The following is an 18,804-nucleotide window of genomic DNA, read 5'->3' on the forward strand; positions in this document are numbered from 1 at the left end:
ACATTATGTGAGAATAAATATTCGCTTGATTTTTGTGGATATTACATAAACATGTTGACGTGCTGCCAAGCAGCGCTCATTCTTACAACTGTACGCGAACGCCTCATTTCCGTAGGCTTTTCAATCAGTCCACAATGTCACAAGATTTTCCACGCTGACGTTTGATAGGAGAAATCAATGCAAACAACAAAATGTGTTATCGTATGTGTGGTGTCTAATCTATTAATGAGGGCCATTGCAACAGGCTACATTTTATTTAGACTACAACATGAGAGAATGTTGAGCCTCCAAAATGTATTGTTATTGACAAGTAATATAGGTGATCATGTGCGTATTTTATGTAGAGAAGAAAAGTGAAATTTAGTTGGCACATGTTCACACTTCTGCCCCTGTGGGGAACATAATGAACTCCTCTCTGGGGTAATTTAAAGGACCTTTTCTCACTTTCATTACTTTTTCTCGCTCTCAGCATTCCTAGAAACCCTAACCGCGCCTGGCTCTGTCTGAGTCGGCGTAAAGGGGAAAAAATAGGGTTTTATCGCCGCTCTCGTGTGACACTGGATGTCAAACCTCGAAACAACAATCTCAACACGATAACAAGTATGAGCTCCAGCGTTAGTGGTCTCCATTGGCAACCGGACCCCTGCTCGCGCACCGTGGCCGTGTCCCATACCGACAGCAGAGAGGACCGAAAACCAGGAGGGAGTTTACCGGGATGTGAAGCTTGTTGGTTGGTTTTTTTTTTAATCTTTTTACTATCTTTCGCTCTCTGTGTCTTTCCACCTATAACAGACTAAAAAATTGAGAAAAAAAACAAGAAAAAGAAAAAAAAAACACCACCTTCTGCTGAATGAGCGTGCACACACCGTGTTGCCCTGGCAACTCTGAGCCGACAGCTATTGAATTACAAAAATGGGGGCCAGGTTTTCTGTTCTCCGGACGTTCAAGTTACGGGAAACGAATCGACGTCGACCGTATCAGTGAGTTAGTTTCCTTATTCAGACTTTTGAAAAGTCAGGGAGTCAGCTCGGTGTTCTTTCAAGTTTTGGTGAGTGCACTGCTGGCCACAAAAGCCAAAGGAGCAGGTAGGTGAACCGTGGGGCAGAGAAATCCCCTCCGCAGAGGCAGAGGGACTAAAATAAAACATCATATTAAAGTTGGGTAATTATTTGACCAAATCTGAAGGTAGTACCCAGAGTTATTTTTTCACGTACAGGACATTATTTGTCAATGTCACAGTAATCCACGAGAATTTTTCTTCAGAACAATGTCCTTAGATTTGACCCTATATTCCCAAATTTGCTCCTGTAAGTTGCTTTCTAAAATTTCACCTATATTTCATGTCGAGGCTGAATGTAAAAATACAGTAGTGTGCAAAAGTTTCAGGCCCTGAGGATGCTTTCAAAGTGCAGTAAACAGATAAAACCTTTGCCTGTAAAACAGCACCAAGTCTCCTCGTTATACGCGAGCACAGTTCTTCAAGGTACTTGCAGGCAAGTTGTTTGAAGCATCTTGGAGAACTTGCCTCAGTTCCTCCGGGGATTTAGGCTGTTTTATGTGTCTTCTGTCTCCTCATGTAATCCCAGACTGACTGGATGATGTTGAGGGTTCTGTGGGGGGCACACCATCTGTTGCAGGACTCCTAGTTCTTCTTGTCACTGAAGATAGCTCTCTATGACTCTGGCTTTATGTTTGGGGTTGTTGTCATGCTTCAGGATGAATTTTGGACTGATCAGACACCACCCTAATGGTATTGCATGATTGATAAGAATCAAAACATATAAAATGCCTAAAACCTTTACAGAATACTGTATATAAATAATAGTTTGACAATTCCAGTATTTATTAGAGGTTGATATATTATTTTTGCAATGATGGGTCAAAGCAGGTTACGACTTTCAAAATTGCTTGACTAAACATTTCTGCATGTTTCTTGTTTGTAGAATATCATTAAACTGCTGCAAAATAGGAAGTTACATCAGTATCATAATTCAGTAAAAAAAAAAAAATCAAAATACAAAACACCAATTCCAGTGTGGGCCAAATATCAGCAGTAAAAATAATATTGAACCCATACCAGTATATTTTTCAAATGCGAGCCTCCTGGAGCTGACGGAGTTTGCTTTTCATTACCCATCGCACTTTTTCATGAAGGACTTGTGTCACGTCATGGTAGTAAAAACAAATGTCTAAATAATATGATCAGTGATGGCTGAATTCCATTTAGCTGCTTCAGTTTCAGGGTCCTGGTATCGTGCATGTCGTCATACTGTCATGGCTTACTGGGACACTTGACTTGGACAATGGTATTCGTAAAACCTGTGCTTTTCCTGCTATGACAAGTCAAAATGTCTGCTGTGAGGAACGCCTATCATGAGAAATTTTGATACAATATGCTGACTACTAAAATTCGTGTCTTGTTTTCAACATCGGGTGACACCCATGTTGTCTTCACTGTGTACAGGTGAAGAGAGAAAAACAGATTGAGAGGGCCTGCTGCCTGATCATGACTGCTGTGGTTCGACCTGGAGTCAGTGTTTCAGAGCTATGTGAGGATGGAGACAAGTTCCTTGAGGCTGGAGAGCTGGGGAGGGCAACCTCTCTCTACACATCTGCCTTCAGGATTCATGCCGCCTCCACCGTGTCCCACATGCGGAAATTGGAGAAGTCCAGCCTGGCTGGGGTGATCTCTAGCCTAGAATGTTGGCTCGACAGTCATGGAGAGAATCAGCCTGCTGACGGTCTTAATAAAGGTCTGGCCGCTGTGTTTCTGTCCACACTCTGCCCCAACAATCTGTCAGCCACCATTTTCAAAATGGAGTCTCTCCTTCAGAATGGCGGGCAAGGCTGCGAGGAGATTTTTGCTCGCTGCGCTGCTCTGCTTGAAGGGAAGCGAAACCCTCATCCAAAAGGTTTGACTCGCATGGTGTTGGAAATAACTTGCGCTCTGGCCTGCTTGTTTGCAGAGCCTCACAGTATTAAGGGACTGAAGCTTTACCTCAAAACATATCAGAGTAACAAATCTGAAACTGTCAGGCTGGTGAAAACCAGACAGGCTCAGCACCTGTCAAAAATAGTGAAGGCCATTACTGCCCAAATACTGCATGCACATCCTTTTCTGATGTTTGACAGTCAGTGGGCAGTGACATCCAAGGAGAATGATAAGCTTAGTGTAGAGGCTTCTTCCGTAATTATTGAGTTTTTGTTGGCTATCTCGCCTGGAAGTAGGGAAGTGCAGGAACTTCAAGCTGCAAATTTGTTTTTGGCAGGCAGGTTTGGGGACAGTGCAGAAGTGTACTCTGCTCTCTTGCATCATGGTCATTGTCAGAAAATATCAGAGAGTAGTATAGACAAGTCATTCCTTAGCAGCCCTGAGACGAGAGCTCGGCTCTTAACCAGTCGAGCAGCTGCCTGCTTCTCAGCAGGGGGACGGACCGCGGAGGCGTGTGGGGATCTGGGGGAGGCATTTGAGGTTCACCCTGCCACTGCCCGAAGTTATTTCCAAAAGCTGTTCACAGATCATGGTACAGGGGTGGCAGCTCGCAACCATCTCCGTCAGCAGGCAGAGAGGGGCCTGTTTGGTTACAGAGAGAGGGTCCTCATCCGTCCAGACCTGCGGTCCACTGAAGGAGTTGAACTCCTGGACCCTGTGATCACTCAGTTACGGGCTCTGTGCCATTTAGAGCCTAAGGGGGGAGGCAGAGAGTTGCGGGTACGACTGGCCGACTGTCTTCTCCTCAGAGGGGAACACAAAGAGGCCCTCTCCATCTGTAGCCAGCTAGCTGCTGCCCAAGGTCAGCAGAGCTATCAAAACACAGTCCAGGTTCTTCGTGGATATGCCAGACTTCTCTCCGATGACCACAAGGGGGCATTAGAAGACTTCCAGGCTGTGATTGAACACAATGCCCCCCACCCATCGAGCTGTGTGCGGGCGCTCTGTGGCAGGGGGCTCCTACGCATGATGGGTGGCTTAAACTACCTCACAGCTCTGGACTATGTGACAGCCAGCAGGCTGCAGCCTCAGGAAACAGCACTGGCTGTTCGCTGCTTGGTGCCATGGAACTGCCGGGGGCTGCTGTTTACTGTTTTAGTGGAGCAGGGACGAGTCATACTGGAGGGGACTGGAGAGCACGAAACCAAATCCAGATCCACTGAAGACTCCCAGCAACCCCAGCAGGAGGATCAGCTGCATTTCCGATCAAAGAGAGACAACCACAGATCAGGGTATGATGTTTGTCTCATATACAGTTAATCAATAGGCCTTTTAGACAGGGGATATTTTGGCATAACACAACAGGACAAGCACAGGTGTAAAAAATAAAGTTAACAATGACTGAATTCCATTTAGCTGCTACATTTTCAGGGTGCTGGTATTGTTCATGCTGGCTCACTGCCACACTGTCATGGCTTACTGGGAGACTTGAATATAATGGAGTTACGTTCATTTTCTTTGTAGCTGACATGATATGACACATGACTTGCCAACGGCTGATGGCATGTCATGTATCCAAGATCTGAAGTTTACTATGCAACTTTCACAGGTGATTTACTTAGTTCCGTGCTTAACATCTCAATAAATCTACAAAATTCAGTTCATGAATTCTGTTCTAATGAAAGTCCCCATGTTATCTCAGTAAAATATATTTGCGTGATCAAGTACCTTTTCCCGCTTTGTGCATTAGGACTCCTGCTGGTGTCCAGTCCCTGGCTGTGCTGCTGATGGAGCTCCAGCCGGGTGCTGATGGGCCTCAGATCCTGGCAGCAGATGCCTTGTACCAGCTTGGCCGGGTGGAGGAGGCCTACCGGCTACTGCTCTCTGTCGGGCCCACCAGTCCGCGGGCACCTATTCTGGCTCGCCTCGCCCTGCTGCAGCTGCACAGGGGCTTTCTTTATGACACCAATCAGGTATGTATAGTAGGATTAGAGCAGATTCCTAAAGCGATGTTCAGAGGCACCATTAGCTCATCAAAGGAGATCCAGGGCATTTTTCCAGCAAAATGGAAATACCACAATTATTAATTAATGTGAACAGTTTCACGTTTTATGCACCTTTTAGATTTCGTGAAAAGATATTGAAATTGCTGTCTGTGGCCTAGTATTTATGTGTTACATAGGAGTGTATTTGCTTGAAAGTGTTACTGAAAACCTATTGTATTGCAATATTGTATTGCATATTTTATATCAATACAATTTTGCAATGTAACCTGTTTTGGTAGCTTGAGCTAAAATGGTCATACCTTAATTAAAAATAGGCAGGGGAGCTGAATAAAAATAGCCAATATGGTCACTGTCCACAACAAACCAAACAAAATTCTTGATAGGTTTAGGGTGAAAAATGCCTGTGCCATTCTCATTCACAATTGCTTTCTTATTTTTTATATGAATTGATTAAGTCTTTGTCAAACCCGGTGCCACAACATGATCTTGCTCTGTTTTCATTAATGAATTTAATTAATGAATTTGAAAAAATCGTCCAGGATGAATAGTGTTCTGTCATATTTCTGGTGACCACTGAAATGTTACATGTTAAATAAAATACAGCAAAAATTACTCAACAATGACGTTGCTCAAACCACAGGTCTATGTTTATATTAGTCACAAATAGCTCACAGAGCTGTGGCTGTGAATTTCCTTTCATTTAAATATCATACACGGTGCTCCAAGATTACACGTACATTATTCTGAAGGAATGCAGTGACAACACAGAACTGTGTCAGGTAGCTTAGTATTTTCATTCCTTATTTTTGCAGCTTTTACAGTGAGAGAGATTTCATATCTGTCCATTCTTTCATGCAGCTGCTGAAAAAGCTCACTCAGTGCGGGGATACGAGCTGCTTGTGCCCCCTGTTGGCGGTGGCACAGCAGAAGGACCGTGCACTGCTGCAGGGACACTGCCACGCTGCCGCAAAACGCATCCTGGAGGGCACGAGAGAGGAGAGCGCTCTCAGGGAGGCAGTGGCTTATCTCTCCATCGCTATCATGGCATCTGGTGATTAGAATCTGACTGATGAGATATGGATGTTTGTTCCTGGTCTGATTCTGATTGTTGACTTAATTAACTTCGGGTAACACTTTAATCTAGATGGGGGAATGATTAAAGTGATAAAGGGAAGGGTTGGCACAAAACAATAGTTTTGTTTCTAGATTTGACTTCAGTTCAGCAGAGGCACATGCTTTTCCAAACAGTGAACACTACGCAGACATATTGGCTATGTATTGTTTAACTAGAAGACGGTCAGCCTGAGCAGATGCCTATCAATGTCAAGCCATTTCAACGCATCATACATGCTACTACTCTGTTTATCCAGATCTGTGCTTTTTAATGTAATAGTATGGAAATGGCCAATGACATGAGATAATATTGTAAATACCATAAAAACAATCAAGTAATTGTGCTTTTCAAGGTGGTGAGGCAGCAGACTCCCTGTTGGAAAGAGCCAGATGTTATGCCCTGCTGGGCCAACAAAAGACGGCCATCTTTGATTTCAGTGCCATTCTGAAGGAGCACCCAAAACATGTTCAGGCCCTCTGTGGAAGAGGCTTCACCTATCTCATGCTGAATCAACAAAAGGTATTCTTGAGTTGAAACACTGTTCAAATGTGCCTTATGTACCTTATTTCAAATTTACTCTTATTTTATGCTCTGTCGTCAAAACTTGCTATGACTTACTATGCTACACAGTTACAGTTACAGTGAAAAAGTTTTTTTTTAATTTTAGGGGTCCCATATTTAGTGATGTGGAAAGTGCTAGTATTATGTTTATGATGACCAACGCTGGCAGGAAAAAGAGGCAAGAGATGTATCATTTCATGTTGGCAGAGAAGCGAACACTCTTCCACACGAAAAGTTTGGGCAAGCAGGATTTGCAGATTCTCAGAGTACGGGATACTGTGTTCTTTTACAAACATAGTTGAATTTTTGCTGATAGGACAAATGTAATTTTACTTAAAACTGTCTGGTGCTGATGTTGGAGATGTGGATGTTCAATAAAATTAAAAATTCCAAAAGGCCTTTTTTCCACACTATAGGAATGCACCCGTGATATCCTGGCAGCCCTTCAGATAAACACTGACATAGTCACCAAAGACATCCTGTCACTCAAGGATAAGGCACAGAAGCTGGTCTGTGATTGGCTGCATCAGTTCTGTCGGACCAATCTGTCCGACATCCTGGTCACTAATGCTGCCCCCTGCCATGAAGACCAGCTCAGAGAGGCTTTTATAATCGGTGGAGCTTTGATGAGGACTGACTGCAGAGACCCCCGATGGCATCTCCTCTATGTGGACATACTCTTAGCCAAAGGTGAGATGGGAACTTGATGTCACTGGAAATGGTCTGTTTAGGAGATTATGGTTTAGGCTATGTGGTGTTTCCATTTAAATAAAGAAGAACTGCTGAAGCTTGTACTCCCGTTTACAGTAATCCTTACTCCCGCTGTTATACTCCAGGTGAAGTTAAGGCTGCGGGCGCTCATCTGTACCAGGTGTTTGGCCAGGAGCCAAGAGATGCAGTGGCCCAAGCCAGGGTGGGTGTGGTGGAGGCCTGGCAACAGAACTACCGCAGCGCAGCTCGCAGGCTCAGCAAACTTACTGAAAAAGAGCCATCCAGTCTGGACTTCTTGCTGGCTCTGGTCCCATTCAGACAGCGAAAATGCATGGCACAGGTAAGACTCAATGCTGGAATCTTAGATTTCAGTTTTAAGAACGAATGTCTTGGGCAAAATGATTTGTTATGGCATTTTTTATTCTACTATCATCAGCAAATTACTTTTGTCATTTAGCTGTAGACACATTTTCATTTTAAAAAAATGTGTCCAAATCTCTTCTTTTAGATTGATATAGAGCAATTAATTTGAGTGTTGCAAATAAATAAATTTAAAATAAAATAAAGCTGTTCAGATTATAATATGTAAAATTCTATATCACCAAGACTGTAAAATGGAACGAGCCTTTAGGATATATATTTATTTTTTCTGTTCTAGACAGTTTTCTATGTACTATATACTATTGGACTGTAGAATAAACTCACTCACTGATGGAAGAAATTATGAAATTGAATCATTTGCTGTCTAATTTGCGGTGTTATTTTTCAGTCTTATCACACTGACAGAGCTGAGCTCCTCTGTGATTCTGTGAAACCCCTGGTATCTTTTCTCAACACCTGACTTGACCTGATTGAAATTTTGATTTGATCTCTTTTGTCTTAAGTTTTTAGATGGCATCCTTTTTTTTAACTTACATTTTAATATGTGCTAACAAAAATATATCAAAAAACCTAAATAAAACCAAAAACTGTACAAAGCTGCAGTGGCACCTCCATCAATTTAGGAGGTTCTCTCTTAAAATATCACAATGCATATTTCATATGCTTGTAATGGACAGTAAGGTCAGAGAATCAGTAAACAGTTTTACAATACTTACAAGACAGCGCAACAGCATCTTCCCCTAATCTACCTGAAGGATTGTAAATAAAGAGTATTAATGCATTTATAAATAGCATATTAATTGTTTGGCATCTATATTGTAACAGGCAGCAGCGCATGAGGCCAGCAGGGTGTCGTCAGATGGCCAGTGGGATCAGGCCCTCACACTCCTGACTGTAGCAGTGCAAGCAGTTGGAAATCAAAGACTCCAGTATCTTCGCCAGCGGGCTGCCTGCCTCGCTCAGCTGGGCTTACACGAGCGGGCCATAGCTGACCTGGACAGAGTTATCCAGAAACACGGTGGATCCAGCTCCAGCTGCTCAGATGACCCCCAAGTCTGGGCGGAGGACCTGTGTCGGCGAGGTCGCAGCCTGGTGCTCTGTTCCAGAGAAGCAGCAGCTCTGGAGGACTTCACTCGGGCCCTGGAGCTCCACAGGGACCAGGCCATCCAGTGTGTGGAGGCCGGTCTGGGGAGGCTGCCTCTAGCTGAGTGCTTCCTGCAGGGGGCGATGCAGCACTATGGGGAGCAGCAGCTCAGTAAAGCCTGGACATTGATTGACTGTGGCCTCATTGTCGATAGTGAGAACGCAGCCCTCCGCAGACTAAGGGCAAGGGTCAAACGGGAAGTGGCCAGCCCCTGCAACGTCAACTAGTTATGATAGAGAATCAAACACGACACAGGAGCTGAGGCTGAGCTTATATAATGTGGCCATGCCAGTCCCTGTTCCTTAAGATGTCGTTTTGTGGGGACACCTGATGAGAAATCCTCCACAAATTTATTCTTTGAGGACACGATGCTTTGATTTGTATTAAGTCTAATTAAGTACTAATTAAGGTTTAACAGCACTGTTTGTTGTAGTATTCGGTAGCTTTACAATCACAGCACAACAGTATATTGAATATCAACACCACAATTTTATTGAATGTTTTATTATGCTGTATTTCATTATCTAATATTTTTTGAACCAATTAATTTCAGCAGATACATTTTATGACTGACACATAAGTAATTGAATTATTTTGGAAATGGAAACAATACATGATGGTTATGATGATTATATGGTATAAAGGGAAACACGCAACATGAAATTAGATTAATTCAAACCATCACATCTAGATAAAATATTAAAGAAAGTGCCCAATGTGCAGGTTTTATGCTTCTAAAATGGAGGAGGCACAATTTTCTTCAATAATACAAGGGAACATGAATAAATACTGGAATTTAGTCCATCCCACTGACATTAGGGAAAATTTAAACAAAAATACAAAGTCTTTACATTGGTACTCTTCTCAGTGCACCTTACATAGGACTTTATCATTTAAAATGATGTCAAAATTTAGCATTAAATATATGCACATACTGTATTTGTATCTTGTGTTGAGAAACTAGGTGTGCTTTGGTATTACGCAGACACAGTAATATATTGTGGTTCCATGTTACCGAAGTAGGATTTCTCCCACTCACTCATGAGGTCAAAATGCAGCGGGCGGTCACAGAAGGTGCAGGAAGCCGTGGCCGGGCTGTTGAGTAGGAGCCCTGCCTCCCGCCACACCTCCACCAGTGCATCTGTGAAGGAAACGTGAACATTTATAAGAATGACTAAATAAATGCCAATATGTATGTCTCTGTCCTAAAACTTAATTTCTCTGGCCATTTGAGCTAGCACACACAAAGATTATGGTGTGAGACAATAATTGTACGATATTGTCATTTTTACTGGATTGCAGTATTTTGTGACAGGTGGATGCCAAGAGGCCCATATATGCTTCCGACTCGAAGAGACTAAGGACAAACATAAATCATTTGTACCTGCTATGGTCCCCACTTAACTTGATTGAATGTTTACTGCAACAACTCTGACCCAATAGTGTAAGGATCCCCACACTCACCCACAAAGTACTCCATCATGGCAGGTTTGTGATGAGGAGACGGAGCGAGGCGTAGCAGCTCCTCACCGCGAGGCACTGTGGGGTAGTTGATGGCCTGGACGTAGATGTTGTGTCTCTCCAGCAGGGTGTCACACACCTTGGTGTTCAGCTCAGCGTTGCCCACCTAGAATATGGACCAATGAGATGTGACATTAACCATTTAGTGACGCTTTTATTCAGCACAATCAGGTTATACAAGTCGAAAGCGAGTACTGCGATTTACTCCACTGCACTACTCTAAAGTGTGCCTCTGGCTTAATTTTAGACTTTTTAAGTATTTAGTTATAACTGATTAATACAGTGATGCATTTTAAAAAGTAATTTCAAATTGACTAATTTTATTAGCTTCTAAATGATGCATTAAGAAAAGGAAAAACCTCTAAACTGTCTTTAAATTATGTATTAATAATTGAATTTTAAAATGGAACCACAAAATAAATGGTGTTACAAAAGTATTTAAATTTGAATAATTTAAATGCAGTCTTAATTCATGACTTATAATTGTTTTTTTTTAAAATGTATACATTTCAGTGTTTCCAGCTAAACACTGAAAAAGTCTATAGTTACTCTGGTGGCTGTGCTGTACTTGTTGAGTTATATAAGTATATACATTAGACTTTTTTGACAGCAGAAATTTTGATTTGTCATAGCAGGAAAAGCGCAGGTGTTAACATTTATCATGGCTCTGTTCTGTTCCAGTGTCCCAGTAAGACATGACAGTGTGACAGTGAGCCAGCAGGAAAAATACCAGGACCCTGAAACTGAAGCAGCTAAAGGGAATTCAACCACCATTCATTTTAATATTTCCACTTGTTCTTCTCCTACTGTGACATGTCAAAAGGCCCATACAGTGATGCTCACAAAAAAGGCTGCCACCTGCATGTACCAAACGGTTTGTTACCATAGATTTATTATACATCAAATTATATTTTTTATGCATAAGGTATAATCTTAAAAGTATAGGTGTTTTGCATATATGCAGAATATGAGATTATTATTATAATTGCCAGAGTTCTTTGCTAATGACGTAACAAATGAGTATGTTGTTATCCATTTCCAAGTGTAAGATAATTCTCTGTGACAATCATGAGCTTGGTTATAGACTTTTGCCTTGTCTTGAGAGAAATTGAATAGCCTGCTAAAGCTGCTATTGCATTGATGTTAAAGACACTTCACTATTGTCAGGTGAGGAGTTGGTAGGGAGAGATAATATAGTAGTGGGGGCAGCAGCAGTGCTACATCTTCCTACCCGTATGGGGATGATGTGGCTGGGGCAGTTGACCACAGGCAGGCCATTATCCATGAGAAGTTGCCTCATGTGTTTGACGTTCCTCTGGTGGGCTCTGCGGAGCCCCTGCCCCTCGGGGCTCTTCAGGACCCGGACAGACTCCAGGGCTCCAGCCAGGACCATTGGTGGCAGGGCAGTGGTGAAGATGAAGCCAGCTGCGAAAGAGCGCACTGTGTCCACTAGGGCGGCGCTGCTGGCAATGTAGCCCCCCACACAGCCAAAGGCTTTTCCTGGAACATTGACAGATGACAGAGGGCATATGAGGTGAGGAGACAGGAAAAGAGCAGTGTTGGGAAGTCCATTTAGTGATTGCAAATGTAAAATACTTTAAGTCATAGTACTTTACTTTTTCTATACCCTTACATTTCAGAGAGGACAAATTTTACTCCACATATTTATTTGACAGCTAAAGTTACCTTGTAGATAAATATTCAGCATATAATATATAATACATTATTGTAGTTTAAACTGCCCAACAGTATACAGAATATTAATTGTTACGATAACAATACAGTTAAATAACAAATACAATAACATGACATTTGGAAAATGGCCATTGGGCATAACGAGTACTTTTACCTTTAATACATATGTACTGTAGATTTATTAATGATACTATTAATGTCATTTTGAATGCAGGACTTTAGTTGTGATTATGTACTTTTACATTGTTTTATTGATACTTTTACCAAAGTACAGAATCTGATGGACTCTGATGGACAGAAAATTACACAGAACATATTCTGGCATGTTAGTGCCTAAAATATTGGTGAAATGAGGATGTTTGCTAATATGTAGGGATGTAATCTTAAATTTAATCGCTAAAGGGCCTGATTCAATAAATGTACTGCATGCAGTCTGTATGTAGAATGATGCTGTGGTTGAGGTACTTGGGCTGAGATTAACATTGACACCACATCATTTTTTTAAGTATTTAAATGACTTTTGTTTTGTATAAGGTGCTGATAGTGAGATTAAACTCCCGGTGTTTTATTTTAAAGTCCCAAATACTATACTGTTTAGTTAAAAGTTAAATGATATGATGAATTCATGAATGATTAATTGATCATTTTTCTGTATCACATGATTAAATCGCCATAATATATCGAATAAAACTGTGAATTTTATGTGTTGATAACACACCACTATTCATTTGTTACTTCACTTTGAGCCTTTTTACTTTATTTATTGCCGAGTGAACACTTGCTGCCATGCATTGTAAAGTCTAGTGTTGTAATCCAGAATTAGCTTACATTTGATGTGTGGTTGACAGGGATGAACTTTACTGTCATCATAAAGGTACACGCAGCACGGACTCCCTGATGATGGCTTTATCAGTATGACCAGAGAGGGAGTAAAGTTGGCACCCAGCTGATAAAAACCTCTGCTTTCTTTGATGAGAGCTCACTCTTCTCCTGCCCTCTATTAACCAACATAAAAGCAGGACCATGCTTGTTGAGAACTATTGCTGCTGTTTTGGCAGTATAATATTGTCGGTTAGTGCAAGAGAGGCTGTGAATGGGAGTTTGAGAGCCAATTAATCTATGACAGTTTGAAGCTGTTTGCCTTGCCCTTCTTGGTGTCATAGCGAAAGGGCACGTTGGAGGATGACTGATGTAAGTGTTATCAGTGTGGGAGTGTCCTTTAATTTCTTTAATAAATATAAAATTTCATCACAACAAAACGGGATAAAACAAAACAGTGACTTTAATCGTGAATTTTAAATGCACAAGAACTGAATTTTTTCCAAAAGATACTCACCTAAGGTCCCGGACACAATGTCAATCTTGTGCATAACATTGTCCCTCTCTCCCACTCCTGCTCCATGGGCTCCATACAGGCCCACAGCGTGAACTTCATCAACAAACGTCAGAGCTCCATAACGGTGAGCTACATCGCACAGCTCTTCTAGAGGACATATGGCACCTGAAAGCCCCAGAGAATAAGGTGGTATAATTAGAACTGTGCAACATAGGTGAACAGCAGGATATTCGTGCTGCAAATTCCACCGTGTTGTAATATCTAGAACACACATGTGCTGCAGCAGGATGTGGAAAATGTATATGGAGAGTTGTTCTTATGAGCTGAGGATATTAGAATCTCTTGTAATTCTACAAATCATATAACATTTATTTCAAAATGGCTTTTTTGGAGTAAAATTCTCCTGGATATAGTCACAACCATCCATTCAGTCTACATCAGTTTGTGCTCTATGGAGCTGTCGCTGTTGTGATATCAGAGAGAAAGAGCTGAGCACCATTTCTTCCCATGGGTGACAGTGATGAATGACAGATACGGCTGACTGAATAACTGCAGATTATAGAAATATAAATACACCAATGCCAGCTTTCTTTTTCTTGGCTAAGAATTATGAACTTTGCTGATGATGACTGTTTGACCAAATTTACATATCATACGTATAGATTCATTAGAGATATAATTAGCAAATTTCAAGTAGTATTTCTTTGCATTAATGATATTTTTAAAAAGGGTTTTGGTCCGTTTCTTGCTTTGGCAGAAAACAATTGAAATTCTTGAGATTTCTATGGGTTGTGTGTTTTATATATTTCAATAATATATTTCTTTTTTAAACTCAGTTTTATGAGCATTTTATTGATTACAGCTATCCGTTACTAAATATATTGATGGTAAACTGTCTAAGACTGTGTTCACCATACAGCCACCAATATACGGCAAAGTGTTAACCAGCAGTCACTTCCAAGCCATTTCCAAGTTGCCGCTCTACACTGCTGAAATAGTGATTTTATAACCACGACGTTGTCTGACAAAATCAGCATACACCTAAGTTAAAGACAACGTTGTGCTGTGATTTAGGCTACATTTACATGTAAAATGATCACTCAGTGAGAAGGTTAGAAGCTCATTCATGTCTGTGTCGGCTGCCGTGCGGCCAATTGAAAGAGATACATAGAAAGGTGTGCCTGCAGAGGGAAAGCCCGACCTCACACTTGTGGGACAAAACTGGCAAGTAGCTAAGGTTTGACCAAAAAGTCGCTAGACTTCTCACTAGGTGCTTTTGTGGGAAAAAAAAGTCGCTAAAGGGGTCTGAAAAGTTGGTAAATCACGCTAAGTTGGCATACTGCGTGTAAACGCCCCCCTGATGACATATTAGAAATTGTTTTCACTGTTTCATTTTGAAAGAGCAACAGTCAATGGGGAAACTCCAACACCAATTGTGTAACCTAAGCATTCAGTCAGTCAGTGTGTTTATAGGGCTGGCCCCACTGTTGCGGTACAGTCAAAACTACATACAAGGATACATTTAAGTAGGTTTGTCCACTAAAAAATTAACTAAGCATACAAATAAAATAAAATCTAAACAATCTCTACTATCAAAGCATCTTAACGTTTCATCATTCTTACCATCCATCGAGTGCACAGTCTCAAATGCCACTATTTTGGGTGTCTTGGGGTCAGAGCGTTGCAGCAGTTCCTCCAGGTGTCGGCTGTCATTGTGGCGGAAGATGAAACGCTTTGCTCCACTGTTCCTGATGCCCTGAATCATCGATGCGTGGTTCCCTGCATCTGAGTAGATCTCACACCCTGGACGGCACAGTGAACACACCATCAAACCAGTGGAGATGACTTCCCTCGAAACAGTATCAACCCTGAGATACTGTTCCCCTTTTTTCTACAATGTACGAATCATGAAATGTTTCCTCAGAATATAATCACGGAGCATCTGGAAAAGTCATTAGCAAACAGTGACAGTGACATCCATGCTGGACTTTTCCTTAATGTCATTACCTGAACTATTTATATGGCCCATGGCTCAGAGGTCAGAGGTAAGTATTTACCTGGCAGCATTTTAGCTAAAGTGAAGAGGGTGGAGTCATTTGCCACGAAGCAGGAGGAGAAGACCAGAGCTGCATCTTTCTGGTGTAGCTGGGCAAGCTCCTTCTCCAGAGACACATGGAAGTTACTGGTGCCTGAGATGTTCCTGGTCCCACCTGCTCCTGCACCGTGCCTGTCGAGGGCATCTCTGAGAGGATCCAGAACAAAATGATAAAAGATCTCATATAATCCATGCCATGGAAGCTATCCTATCTTTTTCTTTCAAATGTTCTTTGAAATTCAGTCTTAAACATCAAAATAACGGTTCCCAGTACTACACCTGGAACTCAAAAATTAATAAATAAGTAAAAATGTCTTATATTCAGAAAGAAAGTGAAAATAGATTGAACCCGACATTTGCATCTGCCACTGAAATACAAATGGTACAATGGCTGGATTCTGTTTCAAGTTTGCTTTTTGCCAGAGCTGTAGAATCAAGTTAGACTTATAGTAAGTTTAAAACTTCGGCACTTGAGACTGGACTTTGACTTGACTGCTGTGAAACTTAACTATCTTGACATTTGCCTCATTGAGCTGACTTCAGACATGACAGCAGAAATGTTTAACTCTCAAATTATATAATCTTTGTATAATCTTTGAAGAATAAAAAATTAATAAAACAGTGACAGGCAGGTCCTTGAACAAGATACACCCTGAAAAATTAAATATTAGCCCTTAGCACTTTATCTCCTCTATGTCTAAAAATAAACCATTAACCCAGCTGTGAAGGAAAATTTAGTGTCAGAAATCCAGATAACTTTTTCTGTCTCATTTTACCTGATCGCACTGAGGACCTGCGGGTGGCGACTCATTCCCAGATAGTCGTTGCTGCACCAGACGGACACCTGGGAGCCCTCCCGCCCAGAAACAGAGTAATCCTCTGCAAAAGGGAAGACCTCAGTGCTCCTGTTCACCGTCTTGAAGACCCTGTATGTGTGGTCTTTCTTTTTCTCAGCTATCTTCTCGATGAAGAAATCGTCGTAGTCGTAGCTGGGGCCAACTGCAGGAGTGATAGGTTTGACTATAAATCACTTACAGCATTCAGTGAACAGCCATCTGATTAGGCAAATAAAAATCGTGTATTACAAGACTTTACCATATTAAATGAGTGGTACTGGAGTCTTTTATCTCTTTTAAACTACAAAACATACCCATGTTGTCTTTAAGGAAGTGGGTGAAAGTGTTGGTTTGAACTGATGTTGGGAGGATTGAATCTTTTAAACCCTTAAACAGAGAAGTCATCAAACCTGTGAAAGAAGGGTGCAGGTTTGTCAGTGTAAGATAATTACACTTTTGACTATTTTGCCCTGTGTTTTTGTCTCCCCTTTGATATTTGATATGGAAAAGTTCAAATTCAGTTACTCTGGTGTTGTTGTTGCAGAATCACTGCAGCGGTTCAAATTTGCCTACCTTCTTTGACGTCCTCCTGTACTTCAGGGCTGGCTCGGACCATCCCAATCCGAGAGGTGACAAAAGGGCAGCCCTTTGATACAGACACAGCCACCTGAGAGGCCGTTTGAGTAGACATCATCCTTTGGTCCATTGTGGGAAGTTGGTGACTCTTCACTTGGGTGGGTGAGACGCTCAGCTTTGCATCCAGAGAGGCCGGACCGCCCACGGTGATCTGGCGAGTGATGATGGGGCATTGATCGGCCAGAGACAGCAAGGCGGCTCCTGTCCTCCTCAAAGCTGGCTTAGGAACTGACTTCAGAAAGGGGCAGTGATGAAGGAAGGCAGCCATGGCACTTCAGCTTACTCTGAGTTAAGACAGAAGACAGCAAAATCATTTTATTCTATAAAACTGCAAAGGCAGACAAAGCATCTGCAGTATGTCTGTAAAGAGTATGAATATTTCATTGCATTGCAGAATATGTAAAAGTGTATTATGTATTTACTTTTTCCTTAAGAAATTGTTGCCTCCGCAGACAGACTAAAATCTCATATCGTCAGGTGACCAAAAATAAAATGAGTATGACGGGTATGACTGAACTTGACACTGAGCGCCATAAAACTAAAAATCCCATTATAGTTTACATGGTTAAAAATGTCCAAAGGGGCTAGAAACGTATGTAGAGGTTCAGTTTAGCTTCAGAGAGCAGCGGGTGCCTCCTCCAGGGTGCGGCAGGTTGCTGCTGCTTATCTTCACCCTGCAGACGCTCTAGTGCTGCCCTGACAGACGTCATCAGCTGAGGCTGATTACTGCAGTAGCTATCAAATAATCCCCTACAAAACACATCAGGGATGCATCTAATTCTAATTAATTATTATTTCCCTGCTGTTAAACGTTTTTCAGACTGAGAGGCAAAAACGAATATTGGCTGTGATAAATAATCCACCAAATGAGGCCAAAATCATACTTAGTTCAGACTTTAATTTCCTGATGATCTTCTCTATTTGTAGTTTAGTTTACAAACGGAGACCGGCTGTATCATTTCCCTCACAATGTCCTGCGGTCAGCAGATAAGGTAATTGTTGGGATCTGTGGATTTTTCTTGTGGTAAGATGTTATCTTTACTTTGGCCTGTCAAAGACTAGTGCCATTTGAACACCACAAGTAGGTCAAAACTTTATTTTATCTTAATATTGTTTTTGTTGTTGTTGAAAACATTTAACCATTGACCACTTAAAATGAACAGCCACATATCCTTAAATTAGCAATAAGCTGCTATATAGAAGTATGTGGAGTATGTACACCTTATGTCTCCGCTCATTGACTGTTAATTAAAGTCATTTAGTGCATGACATGTTCTCCACCACATGAATGAATGAATAAATAAAATAAAGCATAATTAACTATAATAGTAACACTGCTACTAATAATACACATGCTAGCAATTGTATGATTACCACTACAACCATAACTAAAATCAAAATAATGGTAATAATTGTGATAATATTAACAATCAATATAATGAAACAATTATGGTCAGAAGTGAAGACTGTCAGGAAGCTCACCTGTTGACCTGCACTGAGGACGAACTTTTAAACAGCAAATAGACGGAGGGTCAGAAAGTGTCAACAGTTGGTCGTCAGATGTTGAAGAGCATTATGCAATCAGCTGTGCTCCCACCCCTCTGAGGTGTCATGTGGGTCTCAGCTTTGGGGGCCACCCAGGGAGTCGCACTTGCGCACATGTGTGTGTCTATGGGAGGTGCATAGATGCTGATAGGGTTCCATTAAAGTTGTGTCACTCTCTGTCATTTCTCATGACTTCACGGTGGACATTTCACTTTGATGTCTGAGTTGTTGAAGAGCAAAAATAAGCTACTGTATATCTGTAACCAACTATAACACACAATAATGGCGATT

At 41.5% G+C, this 18,804-nt stretch overlaps 1 protein-coding gene across 2 annotated transcripts; it reads right to left on the bottom strand.

Moving 5' to 3' along the window:
- Positions 1–9,340: 9,340 nt before the first annotated feature.
- alas2 (aminolevulinate, delta-, synthase 2) lies at positions 9,341–18,573 on the bottom strand. 2 transcript variants are annotated; one of them, XM_040153698.1, is made up of 10 exons: positions 18,451–18,573; positions 16,906–17,252; positions 16,647–16,742; positions 16,273–16,495; positions 15,459–15,643; positions 15,025–15,204; positions 13,402–13,566; positions 11,602–11,870; positions 10,314–10,476; positions 9,342–9,990 (listed from the first exon to the last, which is right to left on the bottom strand). In XM_040153698.1, exons 2-10 carry the CDS (start codon positions 17,234–17,236, stop codon positions 9,827–9,829), a joined length of 1,776 nt encoding a protein of 591 aa, XP_040009632.1. In that variant the 5' UTR covers positions 17,237–17,252; positions 18,451–18,573; the 3' UTR covers positions 9,342–9,826. The 2 variants fall into 2 exon arrangements, with proteins under 2 accessions (XP_040009633.1, XP_040009632.1); XM_040153699.1 differs by lacking the exon at positions 16,647–16,742 and having other exon boundaries at positions 9,341–9,990.
- Positions 18,574–18,804: the final 231 nt, after the last annotated feature.

Source organism: Xiphias gladius, chromosome 18 (assembly GCF_016859285.1).
Source record: "Xiphias gladius isolate SHS-SW01 ecotype Sanya breed wild chromosome 18, ASM1685928v1, whole genome shotgun sequence".
Lineage (NCBI taxonomy): Eukaryota > Metazoa > Chordata > Actinopteri > Istiophoriformes > Xiphiidae > Xiphias > Xiphias gladius.

Coding starts and splice junctions, on each gene's coding strand:
- alas2 (XM_040153698.1), bottom strand. CDS start 17,236: ATGGCTGCCTTCCTTCATCACTGCCCCTTTCTGAAGTCAGTTCCTAAG. Junction 16,496..16,646: donor CTTCCTTAAAGACAACATGG/GTATGTTTTGTA, acceptor TCACTCCTGCAG/TTGGCCCCAGCTACGACTAC. Junction 15,205..15,458: donor TTTAGCTAAAATGCTGCCAG/GTAAATACTTAC, acceptor TGTGCCGTCCAG/GGTGTGAGATCTACTCAGAT.